The sequence below is a fragment of the Periplaneta americana genome, chromosome 7 (genome assembly GCF_040183065.1).
Source record: "Periplaneta americana isolate PAMFEO1 chromosome 7, P.americana_PAMFEO1_priV1, whole genome shotgun sequence".
Classification (NCBI taxonomy): domain Eukaryota; kingdom Metazoa; phylum Arthropoda; class Insecta; order Blattodea; family Blattidae; genus Periplaneta; species Periplaneta americana.
Genome location: NC_091123.1, coordinates 20,868,226 through 20,887,548, shown reverse-complemented (window position 1 = coordinate 20,887,548; position 19,323 = coordinate 20,868,226). Strand labels below are relative to the sequence as shown.

The 19,323-nt window shown below is 40.3% G+C and overlaps 1 protein-coding gene across 3 annotated transcripts; it reads left to right on the top strand.

Annotated features, from left to right (window-relative positions):
* Positions 1-371: 371 nt before the first annotated feature.
* Positions 372-19,074, top strand: LOC138702959 (ankyrin repeat and protein kinase domain-containing protein 1-like). Of its 3 annotated transcripts, none has more exons than XM_069830392.1 (3): positions 372-512; positions 2,074-2,373; positions 13,066-19,074. In XM_069830392.1, exons 1-3 carry the CDS (start codon positions 387-389, stop codon positions 14,086-14,088), a joined length of 1,449 nt encoding a protein of 482 aa, XP_069686493.1. In that variant the 5' UTR covers positions 372-386; the 3' UTR covers positions 14,089-19,074. The 3 variants fall into 3 exon arrangements, with proteins under 3 accessions (XP_069686493.1, XP_069686494.1, XP_069686495.1); XM_069830393.1 differs by having other exon boundaries at positions 511-651; XM_069830394.1 differs by lacking the exon at positions 372-512 and adding an exon at positions 1,366-1,491.
* The last annotated feature ends 249 nt before the right edge of the window (positions 19,075-19,323 follow it).

Below are 19,323 nucleotides of genomic sequence, written 5' to 3'. Positions count from 1 at the left end.
CGACGGAGAAGTTAGTCATCAAAAGCTTGGAATCAACAATTCAGCTCACCCCGCTGAAAACACGAGGATATTCCATATTCATTGCCGGGAAAGTCCTCGACCAGAGCGTTCTGTTACGATGGCTCTGCCTCGACCCATACATTATACAGATTCCGTCCGGACTGTACAGAACTGAACTACAGTGTCTCACATGACTGTACACTGTAAACCTGTTGCTTGCCCCAAAACCATTGTACCAACCAAAATATAAGTAGGCCTACTCGCGCCACAACTCTGATCGGTATTGAAAACATGATTGCTTAACTTATCCTTATTTTACGGCGATTATTATGTATTATACATATTTTTAAAGCTATTTTCTTTACCTTGTTTAGCGAATTCTAGGAATGTTGGATAATGATTTAGCTACTTTTCACAAACCACTATTGGCTATTCCGACTGGAAAGGAAACCAACATCGATAATACGAAACTTCAGAATTTCGAGTTTTCGACAGCGATAGGCATAGTAGCGGTAATTTTATTTGCATTATTCACTTCATTCAGTTTGTTTAAAGATTTGCAGGAAACATTTAAGAGTCTAACATTTATAATCATCATTCCAATCGCCTACAATCTTGTATAAGAGAGAAAAAACAAATTAAATCAAGCAGGTACGTAAACAGGCACTCTTAAGATTATTCAGAACTGTCATGTATAGCTTATTTGTAGATGAAGGCCTATATTTCACAGCAAATTCTATGTAATGGATAATTCATTTACACCTACGTAATTTCATATCACTGTTAAGACTATTAACGTAAAATAGAGGTTTGGACTTCGGACTGCTCTGCCGATTTCGCTGCAGCCATAATAATCAGTATCGGTTACATGTTTGGTAAGATAAGTTATGATGCCAGAAATTTTTAGATGGCGTGGTTGAGAAATGAGGTGAAAATTAGGTCCCGTTACACATTACACACGGGAGAAAAAACATATGTAAATCATTGAAAATAAATTCGGAATTCTGGCACACCACTCCAGAGACACAATATGATCATCCATTCAGCCCCAAATACCTACGTTTCCTATAAAAACTACCCCACCGATTAATTTCTTTTACATTTTCACACAATGATCACGTAATCATGTAGTACCATCATGACGCACTACGCGGGAAAACACTTTTTCATTGGTCCAAGGTAAATCTTCCAAGGCGGTAATCCTGTATTTTAAAGTCGTCAGCCATAGACGAGTGATTTTCGCGGATTTGCATGTAACCAACTTCAGGTATTTTAAACAGGGATTGAAATCGCAGTAGACAGTATAGAAACTACGGAATTTATGTAGGCTCTTAAACTTTGCCTAACGAATTTGCTCCTCCTTAGGTATCGCACCATTAGAACCGAACTGCTCTAATGTTTCTTCAGTACTGACGTTTGCTTTACTACGCTGTACCTACTGCTTGCAGCTATTCTGTGTACCACAGAGTCAGACCTCTGCGTGAACAAAAGGTGAATTTACAACTCTTGCCCTGTTGCTGGTGTGTCGAACAATTACTCCATTTGCACGGCTCTAGCTATCAGATTAGCAGCATTCCAAAGTGATACCGGTAATAAGTGATGTGCTCTGTATCTGCAATGTATACCAAAACCCTGAACAAACCAAACGTAACCTAACCTGTCACTGATCCAAGCCCTTACGAAACCTCGCGTATTTATTTTTCCAGATATTGGAAGCTCTGCAATATGCATTCATAGTTATCTGCCGGATACAATCACAACTATATTTGGGAAAATTTTAGAACACAGATTGCACCTACCAAATTATGTCTTAAAATACTAAAAAGAGCAGATTTGTCTGCGTTTGTCAAATGCGCATCATTATATTTACGAAAAGAAACTTTTCGGTGCCAATAATTTATTTTGTGTACACAAGGTTGGAATTTTGAAGTAAGAGGGAAAGGGTGCAATCCATGTTCTGGAGTTTATCCCTATATTTGATGCCTGAGATATTTAACCCACAACTTGACGTGAATGTTTCCTGAATAGAATTTTGGAAACGTGTATGAAACCTAATTTTTTTTTTGTTTAAAGATGGCCAAACCACATCCTGTACCTCAGCTCCAGAAGAGGGTGGATCATCTGGAGAGCCAAGTGGCGATTCTGCTGCCAGTTGTAGACGAAGTTCGCATCCTCAAGGAGCGTCTGGACCAGCTTTCATCACGGGATTATGAACAGGAATGCAGGAAGCTTCAGGACGCACTCAAGGAGAGAGATGAGGCTCTGTCAAGGGAGAGACAACTGCGTCAAGATCTGGAGCGGCGCTGTGCAGACCTGGAGGCATTGGTGCAGCAGGAACAAGCCTGTGGTGCAGATCCTGAGCCACAGGGAACGGTGAGTGTGATGCAAACTATGTGCCCCAGTCGAATTATACAAAGAAGTAGATGTCGAGATTTTAACGGAAATACACGTTCTTTTCAGCCATAATATCGAAAAAGTGATTTTGGATATTGAATCTTTGATTCTTCGACCTACATCTGTGTTACATACAACATACGGAACTAACTTTTTTTAAGTAGGTTATTTTACGACGCTTTATCAACATGTTAGGTTATTTAGCGTGTGAATGAGGTAAAGGTGATAGTATACCGGTGAAATGAGTCCGGGGTCCAGCACCGAAATTTACCCAATGTTTGCTCATATTGGGTTGAGGGAAAACCCCTGTAAAAACCTCAACCAGGTAACTTGCCCCGACCGGGAATCGAACCTGGTTTCGCGGCCAGAAACGCTAACCGTTACTCCACAGGTGTGGACCGGAACTGACGTCTAATTTGTTGTGTTACTTCGTCATCGAATGGAACTGAGAAATGGAATAACGTTACAATCAGTATACAAGAGGCCATAGGTGCCGATTTCGGGAGAGGGGAGGAGGCACTTTCTGCTCCCTCAACTTATAGAACAAGGGGCGTCGCCCCCTCGAATGTTAATAGGGCCCTCGTCCCTTCAAATAATTCCAAGAGAGATTCTTCATGTTAAGAAAAGATGATTAGTCTGAAAGATGAGCTAAAACATTGCTAGGAAAAGGAGGATTCGTGAATTCTGTGATTCCTGACCTTAAAACGGTGTAGATATACTGCCCACAGAGCATACCTCTATTATTCAGTTTATGTGTGTACAAGCAAGTGGCAGCAGTGGTGTCTAAATCTTTCACTTCCAAAAAACGGAGATTTCGGGTGGAATGAGAGGAAGAGTTATTCTGTTGTAACAAAGATTATGAGAGTGTAAAATGCCTAATTTGTAACAATGTGTTACGTATATAGCTATTATGGATAATGGATAACCTGAAAACTGAATTCAGTAGCAGATCTGCAATTTCAGGGACATAGAGAATGATCGTGCGGTGTTTGTCAACCCTTTTTTTTTTGTGATGTAACCAGTGCAAGAATTAAGTTGCAATGTGAACTTACTGATCTACAGATATAGTGATTAAAATTAACTGCAAAGATTAGTGGGTGGGAATTTATTTGCAGAATTGTGTGAAGAGAAATATGAGCATCTGAGAGATTTTGCTCCCTCTCTTACAGCAATATTTAGATCCACATAGGCCTATGTTTGTAAACAATTCTTTTCTAGAATGAATGCTGCTAAATCGAAAGCAAGATCCTCTCTCTCAGGTGATAATCTTTCAGCACAGGTTTGTATAGCTGTTACAGACATTACTCCACATTTTGAACACATAGCCGACGAAGGTTCAGATCAAGATGATTAAGTTTCCCACTTTGTTTTGTATTTTTTTATGTTTGCGCAAGGGGAAATTCATTCAACAAACCACAGTAAACTTCTGATTGCATGTAATAAATGACAGTTTGCTAGTGTGCAATGTTATATTACTATATTGATATGCTTGTTAAGTGATCAGTTAGGCTACAATATAACTATATATTATTTTAATGTACCGAAGTACATATGATATTTCCATGCAGATATTCTGCGTCATCATACGATGAAAGAGTAATGGAACGGAGAAAAATTCTCTCCGGCGCCGGGATTTGAAACCGGGTTTTCAGCTCTACGTTCTGATGCTTTATCCACTAAGCCACATCGGATACCCACCCCGGCGTCGGACAGAATCGTCTCAGATTAAGTTCCAACGCTTGGGTTTCCTCTAGTGGCCGCCCTCTGCACTACGTCATAGATGTCTATGAACGTAGGACTGAAGTCCACACATGTGCTGAGGTGCACTCGTTATGAGTGACTAGTTGGCTGGGATCCGACGGAATAAGCGCCGTCAAATCCCGGCGCCAGAGAGAATTTTTCTCCGTTCCATTACTCTTTCATCGTATGATGACGCAGAATATCTGCATGAAAATATCATATGTACTTCGGTACATTAAAATAATATATATGATATGCGTAAATAACTTCGTGATTTAAGATGGCGCTTATTCCATCGGATCCCGGCCAACTAGTCACTCATAACGAGTCCACCTCGGCACATGTGTGGACTTCAGTCCTACGTTCATAGACATCTATGACGTAGTGCAGAGGGCGGCCACTAGAGGGAACCCAAGATTTGGAACTTAATCTGAGACGATTCTTTCCGACACTGGGATGGGTATCCGGTGTGGCTTAGTGGATAAAGCATCAGCATGTAGAACTGAAAACCCAGGTTCAAATCCCGGCGCCGGAGAGAATTTTTTTCTCTGTTCCATTACTCTTTCATCGTACAATATAACTGTTGATATTTCAGCAGTGCAGTACCGGTATGTGAAAGACCGATTAATTTTAGCTGCAACTCTGGATAATGGGTGTGACAGAAAAGCTGTAATTTGTGTTGAATCATTTGCATTTAACATCTCTGAATACTTATTTTTTATAACGTAATGTCCTCCACATATTAAGGATAGTATGTCTTCTCCTTGTTCTATACATCACTGCTCTACTTAACATATGCATGGACAACCTTTCCACCACTACCTCTCTTTTGGTGCATTCAAATAGGGGAAGAAAGTTAACCTGCACACAGAATAATCTGTCTGCTGCGTGCTTCAGCCCATACGGGCTTAAATACGCACTACTGGTCTGTGGTTACACGTTAGCCATTGGATCCGAAGAAGTTTTTTATTGGGTTATTTTACGACTATATATCAACATCTAGGTTATTTAGCGTCTGAATGAAATGAAGGTGATAATGCTAGTTAAATGAGTCCGGGGTCCAGCACCGAAAGTTGCCTAGCATTTGCTCGTATTGGGTTGAGGAAAAACCCCGGAAAAAAACCTCAACCAGGTAACTTGCCCCGACCGGGATTCGAACCGAAGAAGTTCGCAGCTTTAAACTTGTCAGGGGTGATGCATTTTAAAGAGCAATGCAATTGATTGGATTGTTTCCTCCAGATAGGAAGTAAATCCATGTAGCAGGTGTCGTGGATTTATGACAAGTAAAAAAAAAAAAAAGAACCGTGTTCTAATAGGTGGCTGCCCTTTCTCAGCCATGTTGAATTTGATCAATGAATAATGCTATTACCCCACATTGATTATTCTCTCCACGCAGACAATCTGCTTTCGTTATGTGCTGATGCATTGTCAGGAATGGAAGTTAATGTAGAGTTTACAACCTGTGGACTACAATGTTTCAGATCTCTGAGCCAGTGGAAGACGTCACATTATACTTGCAATCAATTAGTGGCACCAACAGGCAGAAGTTAATTGTGGCTGCAAAGAGTGGCAACACTGCAGCAGTACAGTTCCTTCTTGATGCCGGTGTTGATGTGAACACGCAGGACCAAAATGGCTGGACACCTCTGTACCATGCAGCACGAGAAGGTCGCATAGAGGTTGTGCAGCTGCTTGTGACATCCCGTGCTATATTAGAATCAGCTGTAGCTAATGGTATCACTCCCCTGCACTTAGCAGCTGAGGTGGGCCACATGGCTGTGTGTGAGGCTCTCCTATCAGCTGGAGCAAATGTCAATGCACTTAGTGCAGAACTTAAGACACCCCTGTATTTTGCAGTTCAGCAGGGTCACACAGAGATTACGCGACTGCTTCTGTCTTCACGTGCTGACTTGGAAGCAGCAATGTTAAATGAGGAAACCTTCCTGCACTTGGCAGCACAGACAGGCCACTTGTCTGTGTGTGAAGTGTTGCTCTCGGCTGGAGCAAATGTTAATGCACATAACTCTCATCAGATAACTGCCTTGCATTATGCAGCTGAAAAGGGTCACACACAGATTGTGCAGTGTCTCTTGGCAGCTCGTGCTGTTACAAATGCGGAAGGATCAAATGGTATGACTCCCTTACACCATGCAGCTGAGGGGGGCCACACACAGATAGTGCTAATGTGAATGTGACAGCAGTAAATAATACAACTCCCCTGCACTTGGCAGCAAAGGGAGGCCATGTTACTGTGTGTGAGTTGCTTATTTCAGCTGAAGCAAATGTCAATGCACGTGATAAAGATATGAGGACTCCCTTACACTATGCAGCACAGTGCGGCCACTTCTCTGTGGTGCGACTACTAGTGTCTAATGGTGCTGATCTCAAACTTACAGACAGATATGGATATAAACCAAGTCGTTGCGCCTCTGGTGCCATTGTTCAGTATCTGAAGGAGGCTGAGGCGAGACAGTGCAGATGAGTTTCTAGTGAGAACCATCTAAATAAGGAGACGAATTCATATCCAGAGCATAGGAAATAATTTTATGTGAATCCTACTAAAAAGAAAGGTATAATGAGAAAATAGCTGATTCAGTTACTAAAGAAAGGTATAAGTGACATAATGAGAAAATAGCTGATTCAGTTACTATCAGAGTAGGAAATAGCCCTCAATTTTTTCTTTCTTGTATTTAGAGAATTTTTTTTTTCATTATTCTGTTTAAACAATTTTTTTAACTAGTTAAGTTATGTCTGGCAGTTATAAGCATATACATTGCACAGTCAGACCATAATTGCTTTGTAACATCCTATTTAATTCTTTTAAAATCACACATTAGTGTAAAAAAAAAAAAATAAATAATATAGACATGTTTGTACATATTTTTTTCTTAGTTATTTTCCTTTTTGTACTAAATTGATAACTTCTATCAAGCTTCTTTCCTCCAATGTGCAACTGAAATTGATTTTTTTTTTCTAACGCTGTGTATATTGACGTGTAGCATTTATTTGTTTCTCTACTTACTTTTTTGGCACTTATAATGAAGAATCCTGTTCTGAGGTTTGGGTACCCATTAGGTCAGATTCTGTTACCCCATATGATAGGATAACATGAGTATAGGCAGGATGATTGAAGATGAAGGTGATAATGATGATGAAATGAGTTCAGGATCTGGTATCGAAAGTTACCCAGCATTTCCTCCTAATTGGTTGAGGAAAAACCGCAGGAAAAAAACCTCAATTAGGCAACTTGTCCCAATCAGGCTTTGATCCTGGGTCTGCTAATTTCGCAATCTGACACATTAACCACTACTCCAAAGCAGTGGACTTAATGGACTGAAATTGATTGCTGTTTTTCAATTTAAAATGTAAATTAGTTTCACTATTAAAGGCTGTGTGATGTACAGTAGCGTGCAAATTAATCCAAACACGACATATTTTTACATTTTCTGTCATTGTTGGCCTCACAGTTGCTCATACCACTTTAATTGACATCTGTAGTACGTATAATTCCATTGTTGAAGGTCTGTCATTATTTTTTTTATAATATGTGACATTTTGCCTGTCGTTTTGTACTTATAAGCATTTCAGTTGTGTTGAAGACTTAATACTGCAATCCTGTGTACATTCTGTCTTCTTCACAAATGGATACAACTCCACGAAAACGGTCTAAAATTATAACATTAGCAGAGCATTCTTCTATGACACAGAGGCAAATTGCTGCAGAATGTCACATCGGTTTGGCTACTGTTAATTCGATCATAAAACGATACAGGGAGACTGGATCCATCACACCCCAGAAAAAAGGAAACTGTGGCCGGAAAAGGAAGACTTCACCTGCAGATGATCGTTTAATTGTCAGGAAAGGTAAATTAAATCCTAGACTAACTGCTGTCGACTTAACCCGCGAGTTAATGGCTACCACTGGGGCGAATATTCATGTCACAACAGTGCGGCGTAGGCTTTTGGAAGCTGGACGAAGGGCTCGTAAGCCTATTAAGAAGCAACTGCTAACCCTTGTTATGTGCAAAAAACGCTTAATGTGGGCAAAATTACATCAACACTGGACAGTGAATGACTGGAAGAATGTACTTTTTTCCGATGAGTCTCATTTCGAGGTCCACGGCCACCGTGTTTCTTACGTACGGAAAGGATCCGAAAAAGTAACAGCAGCTCATCTCCAACAAGCACCCAAATACCCCCCTAAAGTAATGTTTTGGGGTTGTTTTACACATGAAGGGCCTGGAGCATTAATACCTATCAAGGGAATGATGAATTCTGACAAATATATTCACTTATTGGATACCAGAATCGTACCCCAGCTGCAAAAATCATTTCCGGATGGCAGAGGTGTGTTCCAACAAGACCTGGCACCATGCCATACGTCTCGAAAAACTACAGAATTCTTCAACAAGAAGAATATTCAGGTACTCCCCTGGCCAGGCAACTCACCTGACATCAACCCCATTGAGAACTTGTGGTCAATTTGCAAAAGAAGAATGCAAAAAATGGATTGTCCTACAAAGGAGAAGATGATTTCTGCCCTCATTGGTGCATGGTTTCGCGATGAAGAAATTAAGAATATTTGTGGGAAATTAGTGGAATCCATGCCAAATCGTCTCAGAGCTGTTATTAGGAACAAGGGAGGCCACATAGATTACTGAGGTATGTCTTTAGATCCTTTTTTTATCCCGTTTGAGTGTTTTTGCATAAGTAATTACATTGTTCGGATTAATTTGCACACAATTGTATCTTGTCTCTCTGTGAAAAGAGAGAGAAAGGAGATATGTCTTACTTCGTCTGTATTGTTATGGCGATAGGGGGAGTGGAGCGGTGCCGTCCATCCATCCAGTGGCGGAAGGGACTAGTTGATACATTCTGTAGCACAAAATAAAATAACAAAATATCTCTCTTCGTATTGTGTAGTTCCATCACTGAGCTTGTCTTTCAAGAAACTGATTTCCGGCAGCCTGTACAATAACAAGATTTTGAAAGGAATCCTGAAAATTTACAACCCTCCTATAATCTCCACCCTCATTTGAAGGGACTTGGTTTTATTGCTACTGAGACAAGATAAACCTTACCAGGTATAGACACACTGACACTTTCTTTAATTCCAGTCAGTGGCGTATACTGGTTAAAGGGTTTGGGCTACCGCTGACCCTATTATTACACAAAATATATGTAACAATTACTTTAATTTTAATTACTATGGTAAAACTAATAATACAAAATTATTACATTATGTTATATTATAAACTTTTTCTTTTGTAATTTCCTTGGGCTACCGCCGGTAGCCCGCAAAATACGCCCCTGATTCCAGTTGTTTATAAGTTCAGAATGAACTACCTATTTAAATATTAAAAAAAATGCGTTCATCATTATCAGAGGAAGCCTTAACCGTGGATACTTTTAATTACAGGAATTGTCTTTAAATTTAACCATCTCATATTTATGACTCCTCTATCATTCATATAATATTGTCACGTTTTCTAATACTTCTGGTGCAAAGAGAGGTTCTTGTAGACTTTCTTCAAATGTTATTATCGATGTCAGCAGAGAAGTTTCTGTCACTGAGAATTTAAAGATATTTCATTTTTACGGTATCATTTCTGTTACATACGAAAATTTTTAAAGCCGATATTTTTTTTTAACCTTTACATCCATATTGTACCTATTATTAGTTGCAGATTTCATGTATTATGTATACCTCTTTTTATTTTGAATATGTTGACTGAAAATATAGTAAAGTATTGTACGTAAAGTGTAGCATCTTGCATGCATATAATCTTTGTCCAACATTTTTTCTAGCAAGAATGATTGATTCTCATGTCATTGGGTGAACCTCACAAGGGAAGTATCACACCCCACATGCCGAAACTTACCTCGAAACTTTGGTGACATAACCGATGTACTATAAGAAGGCCACGTGAAAAATATTAGTTGCCTGTTTCCACTGCAAGGCCCCGAAATAAACCCCGGAATTTTGCATGTAAGTAATAGGGAAGTGGCTACTAGTCGCTACTAGTTGGAATGGACAGCCCTTCCTGTGTGCAAGCCAGTGGAGCGGTGGGTGGCAATCAGCAGCGAACAGACGTACGTGAGTCAAGGTCAGTAATACAAGCGGACGACTACAGGGTTATAGGTCTCGCAAGGACAGAATACCGACGGAAGGCATGCGAATCAAACAATGTGATAAGGAAGAGCGGGCGACAGGAAAGGTCACGAGATAACTTGAATGATATTGAAGATCAGTGTGACAATGAAGTGTTTATTCGTTGTGCATGGTGCCGAAAAGAATTGTTTTCAACATTCAATCGATGCTAGTCACTTCTGTCTCTTGTTTTACTTCATTGAGAAGATGGGACGCGAGAGAGTTTACTCCATTTTACACACGCACTCCACTCCGCTCGCCAGTGAGGCAGGGATGTTCAGCTGCGCTGCGTTATCGTCTGGCCACAGAAAGATTCCAGCTTCGATTTCGGGGCCTTGTAGTGGAAACAGGCAGCTAATGTTTTGCACGTGATCTTCTCGTAGCACATCGGTTATGTCACCAAAGTTTCGAGGTAAGTTTCGGCATGTCGGGTGTGATACTTCCCTTGTCAATAGTCTAGAAGATAAATTATTGAGAAAACCCAAAGTTAAGAACTACTTCAAATTTTGTTGACTTTACTGCAGTACCATGTGTATATTTTTTTGTTGTAGATAGTAACCTCTTTTTTTTTTTAACTTAAGTAATTTCTTTGGATTATAATTTTAAAACTGAGTGATATGTATATTTCTTATACTTTTGTATAGGCGTATTGAGTTTCTTGAGTTACAGTAGTTGAATTTTTCATGGACAGTAAACACAGCTGCAGTTAATGAATGCTAAGATATATTGTGGAATAACTCTGCAGTAGCTAATGTAAAATCATAACTTTGTTTCGATAAATCTTCCTTTTTTTTCAGTATAACGTACTTTTCAAAATAAAGTATAAATAATATTATTTTCTGATGAGATTACACTATATTTGATTCCCCTATAGAGCTAAATGTATTGCAAGAGTTTCTCAATGACATACCCACATGTTATAGACCCATTTATTTCCGTTTCAGCAGCTTACATTAAGCAGTCCAGGCCAATGATTAGATTGACACTCTCAGCTTTACTACTTCCAGTAGACTCATTCATTGTTATGTAGAAATCCGAAAAGCGTTTATTTCACTCAGACTGCCAAGTCATTCAAAAACATGAAGGGATTCTTTTGTGCACACTAATGCTGCATAGAGCACGTGATTTAATAAACTGCACATCAACAATAAACACTCATCTGTAAACCATCAGCTCTGCTAACATTGCTTTCAAGCCAGGAACTCTTTGCCAGAGAAAATCAGAACAAATTACAAGTTAATATGCATTCACTGAAGATTATCTACACACCTGTTGGATCTACCACAGAGAAATATTGGAGAGCAAGAGCACTAAAGGCTTCGTTGCCAAATTAATATTTGAGGAGAAAAATTCACTCCGGCACCGGGGATCGAACCCGGGTCCTTGTTCTACGTACCAAGCGCTCTGACCACTGAGCTATGCCGAATTCAATCCACAGCACCGGACCGAACCCTCCTCCTTCAATAAATCTATTATTATAGATTGCCAAAGACCAGCATTAGATAACAACAATATATGCATTCACTAAATGCAAGACTGATGAGAGTAGCATTACAGAATTAAATAACAAAATAAATACAGTGTGTCCGAAAAGTCACTGTGCATTGAACACTTACCATGTCGATATATGTAGTTTCTACAAAATGTGTTGGAAATGGTCCCCTCCACCAAATTGAAAGAAGTACCCCTTCACGACTAGGTCAGTGTTTGGTATGTCTTTACTTGTAAGTGCATTATTGATAGTGTCCTCTCTTCCCTGTCATGGTATTGCTTTGAAGTAAACAAAAATGTCCTTTTTTTTTTTTTTTTTTTTTTTTTTTTGGCTGCATAGAAAAAGTTTTATTTGGACAGTATCCATAGGGTCATTCCACAGTAAGTTTCGTTAGTCACAGGACATTCAGAATGTTATGTATCTAAAACTAATAAATATATTCATGTCCTATTTTTTTAGTTTTATCCAGCTCAAAATCTGCTACTAATTTCATATTAGCTCAATGCAATATTATTATTTACTGAGTAAACAATAATAAAATACAGTGTTAGTCACAGGACCACTTACTGTGGAATGACCCTGCACAAAAACGAATACAACAGTGAATACTATAGTAGAAAGAGATGCAGGTACAGGTTGAACAGTGTACCCACCTCTTGCTAGAGGGTACATGAAACGTCGAGTGAATGTAATGATTAAGATTAAAATAAAAATATTTTCAGTAATTTACCAGAAGCTTTATATCAAACTAAATAAGCATGGAACTTTGATTACATCAGGTAAGGATAATTTTGGTGAGGTACTTCAAATGCAGATAGTTTAAATTTGTGTGGTTCTGATGCCAGTCACTCATATGCCAATCAATATAAATGCAAGTGATGTTGCTGTGAAAAATCTAGTTAACTTCACAATCAGAAGGATAACACGCAATCTAATGTCAACACAGCCTCTCTAACAGAGTTACTAAAATGGACTGTTGAGCGTTCAGCAGATGGTTTGCTGAGTATCTTTAACCGTACCCCATTATCTCCTGGCTTAGTTGTCTCATGAGTGATGCCTTATGGTGTCACTTATGAGGTTTATACCTGTGTACGGACAGTTGACTAAACAACATACTGAAATTTTGGTATATTATTCAAACAAGAATTAAATTAGTTTGTAATAGACTTATCAGTATGCTGAAAAGGCTGTTGAAAAGCCATGGATGTCTGCTTTCATTGCATGCTTAACCACTCTCAGAAATGGAAGTGAGTGTGGAGTTTGCTAACTAGGGACTATAATGTTTCAGGGAGAACCGATGGAAGACAGCACTGAGTTCTTGCAATTAATCAGTGGCACCAACAGACAAAAATTAATTGTGGCTGCAAAGAGTGGCAACGCTGCGGCAGTGCAGTTTCTTGTTGATGCCGGTGTTGATGTGAACACACAGGACGAAAATGGCTGGACACCGCTGTACTATGCAGCAGACGAGGGTCACACGGAGATAGCACAGCTGCTGCTGGCATCTCGTGCTGAAGTGGAAGCAGCTAATGCTGATGGTCGCACTCCCCTGCACTTGGCAGCTGGGAAGGGCCACATGACTGTGTGTGAGGCACTTCTGTCATCTGGAGTGACTGTCAATGCATGTACTTCTGACGCAATGACGCCTCTGCACTCTGCAGCTCGGGAGGGCCACATGGCTGTGTGTAAGGCACTTCTGTCATCTGGAGCAACTCTCAATGCATGTACTTCAGTCGCAATGACGCCTCTGCACTTTGCAGCTCGGGAGGGTCACACAGAGATTGTGCGACTGCTTCTGGCATCGCATGCTAAAGTGGATGCGACATCAGATAACGGTACTCCCTTGCATATGGCAGCACAGAGAGGCCACATGACTATATGTAACGCTCTGCTCTCAGCTGGAGCAACTGTCTATGCATGCAGTTCTAATCGGTGGACTCCCTTGCACTACGCAGCTGAAGAGGGTCACACACAGATTGTGCAGTTGCTCTTGGCAGCTGATGCCAAAGCGGAAGTGACAGGATCAGATGGCAACACTCCCCTGCACTTGGCAGCTAAAGGAGGCTATGTGGCGGTGTGTGAGATGCTGCTATCAGCTGGAGCAGTCATCGATGCACGTGATCGTATTCTGAATACTCCTCTGCACTGTGCAGCACAGTGTGGTCGCTTCTCTGTGGTACGACTGTTGGTGCGCAGTGGTGCCGATGTCACATTATCAAACAGATATAGAAGTAAACCGCTTAAATACTGCTCTGGTGTCATAGCTAACTATTTAGAAGACGCTGAGAAGAGAGCTCAAGGTCAAATGTAGCGAGGACCACACAAGTGTTGAGTGGACGAAGTTGTATCCTGAGGAGTGCCCTGACTCAGAACTGCTGGGGTTTGTTTCATAACTAGAGTTCATATTTTTATGTAATTACTTTTTTTTTTTCCTTAGTACATATTTGTGTGAAAGCTAAAAATGTTGGCGAATTAGGCTCCAAAGACCATTACATTTAATTTTAATGCATATATTTTTTATATATTTCGTACAATACTACATATTTTAAGATAATTTGTGGTATGTAAATGGAAAAAGCTGAAAGTGCCAAACACAGAAATGTTCAGGAACCACAAAAAAATGGATAGAAACACGCACTTTCGTCTTGAAAATTTTGTAAAAAATTAAGTCAACCTTCATGCATGAGAGAATTGTAGCAGTAGTCCAACAGCGACAGGACATAGAACGGTTTCAAGTGAATAAAACGATCACATTGTGACTTTTATACAACAATAATGTGACTTTTATTTCTAACTTTAGTCACACACCCTTCAACAGTGGGTATTCCACTCAACACAGCAACACAGTAGTTATTATTACACTCCACACAACGACTATGACAGTTCACGTGTATTATTGAGAAGAACAACAATGTACTCCTAATTTCTACTAATGTTCACAATGCACTATGTACAGAACAAAAACTGTCAGTTCACAGTTCGTTTGCCTTGGCTAGTTCTTCTAGCTCTCTCACTCACTCAAGTTCACTGTACGTCGAACGCAAGACTTTCAGATACAGTTCACTGCACTTCGAACCCAAGACTTCCAGATAAAGTTCACTGCACTTCGAACCCAAGACTTTCAGATACAGTTCACTGCACTTCGAACCCAAGACTTCCAGATACAGTTCACTGCACTTCGAACCCAAGACTTCCGGATACGCGTCGCCTTCGCCTGGACGCTGCCACAGTCACAGACTCACTCAAGTTCACTGCACCTCGAACTCAATCCTCTGGAAACGTCTCCACTGTCCAAGACAAGACTAACTACCTCTCTCGCAGCTGACTGACATCCGCAATTCTCGATGTTATTTATATACCACCATCATCTAGAATGCTCTGCGTCGCGAAGCCTCTGGAGCCAACAATCTGTTTCCAGACGTTTTCCCTCCTCTCTCTGCCATGCTGTCCCGTAGCCTTCTTTCCCCTTTTGCTCTGAGCCGCGCTTCAGCGCCCGCCAAAGCTCGAGTTCCGCTTCTCAGTGCTTCCCCCTCACCCCGTGTCGCGCTGGATGCGTGCTCACACTCCCGAGGCCCCCAGGATTTTCTAGAACGCTCCAGATGGGTGCCACAATATATTTGGCACTTACATCCTTTTCTATTTGCCTGCCACAATTACATATTTTACATAAAATTAACATCCATGCCAAATGTCGTTTAATAAAATGTCTTATAAAGAAAATTAATCAATATATATAATTATGCTTTATATTCTGAAGTGTGTAGTTGCGTAATCAAGATGTACAATATTTCAGCATAAACTAAATCGATATTATAAAAATATTTATGCAATTTTAAATTCAGTGTTTTCAGTACTTAAAGGAATACATATTTCAGTATTCAGGACAAGACAACCACTTAGGTAGACGTGAAAAAATTCGAACCAGTCCGTGAAAGAAATCGGGATTACGTCAGTTTATTTACTCTTATCCAGAAATACGCGAAACCTCTAGCAGGTATTGTCAGCCACCTCCATTTGTTTAAATATGCACCAGTAACCACATGCGATTTTGAGAAATCATTTTTGACGTATAAAAACATACTATCCAATAATTACTGATGGAACTTCAACTCCTGAAAATATGGAGGAATATCTTGTGGCACATTGTGCTTCATGCCTTAATTAACTTTAAGATCACATCAAAAACTATACATATGTACAAGGTCTGATCAAAAAGTTTCAAGAAGTGGTCACCCGTGAAAAAACGTTTATGCTCGAGAGTCAAATGAATAAGATATTACGAAAATTTCAATATCTGACATTAGTTGCTTAGCCAAAGATCACACCTATAACGTATTTTTCTATGGATCACTGTTACATTGGTATGGTGTTTGCTAGAGGGAGAGACTTCCTTTCTTGCCTGAATTTTGTTATATTTCTTACTTCTGTTATCATAGACCCATACTGACGGTTCTCCAATGAACCAATTCAGATTAAATACAGTAATTCTGTTTTAAATACAATATATATCTTGTACAGATAATGAAATAAAATTTGGAGCTCCCTTATAGTATGTTTTCCTTATGACATACTGCACATGTGCAGTAAACAAGAGTCCCTGTATATATGCTATTTGTGGACAGTCTTTTGAAATTGTTGACTACATATAGGTGCCCATCAAGATTCGCTCCAAATTTTAATTCCGTATCTGTATAAGAGCACAGCTGTTCGGCCAAGAGGGCTGTATATACAGGATGTTTCCAGGCTGGTGTTACAGGGATGATGGGGAAGGGCACATGTAACAATTTGAGATAAGCAACCCTGGTCCAGAAATGACTGAGCCGAAAGTTATAAGCAATAATAGTTGTGTGGAAATGAAATAATTTTATTCCTGTGTACACCTTATTTATTTGTATTTATCTGTACATCTTACACATACTGTATTCATCTGGCGTTGGTTACGTTGTCCACCTATAGTATTCCTTTCAGTGCGCTATCTGAGGGGTGGGGACAGGAAACTATACTAAAGCAATGCAGATGGCGTAATGTGTAACAGACATGGTCGGTCCTGATATGCACGTCTGTAGACAGCAGTGTATGTGTACAAGTTGCAGTGTCCAGTCGATCAGTCCTAGTGAAATGGAGGAATACACAAGAGCGGAATATGCAGACATGATTTTCGAACATGGATGAGCCAATGGGAACAGTAGACAAGCTCACAGATTGTATCGGGCCAAGTAACCATGTAGGAGACATCCGGCCCATACCATCTGACCACGACTGTTCCAGAGGTTAAGGGAAGAAGGGCACGTGATGCCAAATTACAATTTCATTTCCACACAACTATTTTTGCTTATAATTTTCGACTTAGTCATTTCCGGACCAGGGTTCCTTATCTCAAATTGGTACATGTGCCCTTCCCCTTCATCCTGAAAGTTAGTAACACCAACCCGAAACACCCTGTATAGTTCTCTTGGGTTCAGCTACAAGTACTGTTTGCATTTCAGGAGAAGATCCGAGCGAGGAGTGAGAGTGTTTCCCTCACTCTTACAACCAATCCCCAACACAGAACCAACTTGCCAATGACTGAGCTGGCCAATAACACCACCCCTATTCACTTGCTCCTTCAGAAGCACTGAGTTACTAGATTACCCTCTCCTCTTACTCCTCAAGGACTATACTGTCCTCACAGGGATCCTCTCGTGAAATTTGTGCAATATCATTCACATAGTTCTCTGAGGAGACCGAATGGCCAAACCTTCAGCCTCACGCAGGCAGACCGCATCAGGCCCGGGATGAAAAATTCTTAGTGACACTTGTGGCAAGCAAGATCGCAATTGGGGTTTTTCTTGGGCTTCTCCCATGTTCCTCATATTATGCATTTACAGCATTCTGTCACCATTTCTCATTTTGCCATAATTTCACAGCATTCCCTGATCGTCAGTTGGCGATGCACGGAGCGGGTTGGCCTAGGGATGATAGAGTTGCTTACTTGAAACCTGGGTATGGCGAACCTTAGTGTAGTCAGCTGATGTGGGTTTGAGAATGCGTCTAGCTTGAAGGTTAGCGCAATAGATTGTAACAGGTCGCAGTGCTGGGCCACAGTGCCCCCTTCCGTAAATTCCATTCCAATAGTCATGCATGTGGCTTTTAAAATGCAGCCTCCATAATAAACAGAGATTTGACTTCTGTGTGCCGCATCACGCTCACGCAGGCGTCATTGCGTGGTTGTTAAAAACTAAGCTTTTACAGTGTTCACAGTTCAGGATAAGGTTGAAGCAATGATAATAAAATTAAAGTTTGGTCCCGCTGAGTTGACAACCAACCCCATCTCGGTGACAGAAAATGGTTTGCCTGTCAAAGAAGAGGGACTGTTAGATTTATTGTGTGATTCGAGTTTAAAAAATCGTGTTCCATACAACAACTCTATTGCGATTTAGGATGCATGCACGATCATATGGAATGAAATGAAGGGAGAGGGGCACTGTGACCTTTCAAGAGCTATTGCGTTAACCCTCAAGCTATATGTGTTTCCAACCCACACCAGCTGATGACTGCACTAAGGTTCGCTGCATACCCAGGCTTCAAGCAAGCAACCCCACTCGTCCCTAGGCCAACCCCCTTCGTGCGTCACCAGCCGGCGTTTGGGGAATGCTATGGAATAATGACGAAATGGAGAAATGTTGACGGAATGATGTAGATGCCTAATATGGGGAAACGGGAGAACTCTGAGGAAAAAAAACCAACTGCGACCTTGTATGCACGATCGCATATCCAGATGTTTCCCGAGTTACAACACAATACGTAATGTAATTAACATCAATGTACTTGTATCAGTGTACGTATTTTTTATTTTGCTTTTACTGTTCTCGAAAAACAAACGAAAATAAAAACAATGTTGATGCAGGCTTCGCAAAACTGTTAGCTGCATGGCTACGCCTACTATCCCATTGATAATAATCTTATGGTAGGCCTAAGTCTAAAAAAAACTGGTTTAATTTTCACTTCAAATACATCTAGAGTAAAATAGCTTTAAGGGTTCAGTGATAGTCAAGAGGTTGGAACCCTGGCATACAGGTTAAGTCATTGCGTTCACTCGGAGTGCATTTGTATTCTTCCTGTCCACGTGACTGATGGGGCTAGAACATTCCTATGCCGCAAAGACGGAAATCGAATGTGGAAATAGTAATTCGAGTAAATTATAGTTCTATATTTTTGTACAACTGCTTGTTTATGTGTGGAATTTGAGAGACAATTGTACACATGCATGATGTATCGAACATCAATTAAAACTACAAATGTACATAATTGAAACGTATTTTTCCTGCTTTATTGTATGAGTGTTTATTTTTGTATATCACGGTACTTAACATTCTTCTTAGAAGTCTATCTGATCTGAGGTACAAGCACAGTCTAGTATATACAGTCACGAAGCTCAATACGTAGGGAATATGCATTCACAGATAGTTGCTAACCATTAGGATCGCTACTATTGCTTTATCTCATACAATGTGAAGCAGTAGCGGCACAGTCTATTGTTCCTAGTACCCTCATCAACTCAAACTTC

Coding starts and splice junctions, on each gene's coding strand:
- LOC138702959 (XM_069830392.1), top strand. CDS start 387: ATGTTGGATAATGATTTAGCTACTTTTCACAAACCACTATTGGCTATT. Junction 513..2,073: donor CAGCGATAGGCATAGTAGCG/GTAATTTTATTT, acceptor TTTTGTTTAAAG/ATGGCCAAACCACATCCTGT. Junction 2,374..13,065: donor ATCCTGAGCCACAGGGAACG/GTGAGTGTGATG, acceptor ATAATGTTTCAG/GGAGAACCGATGGAAGACAG.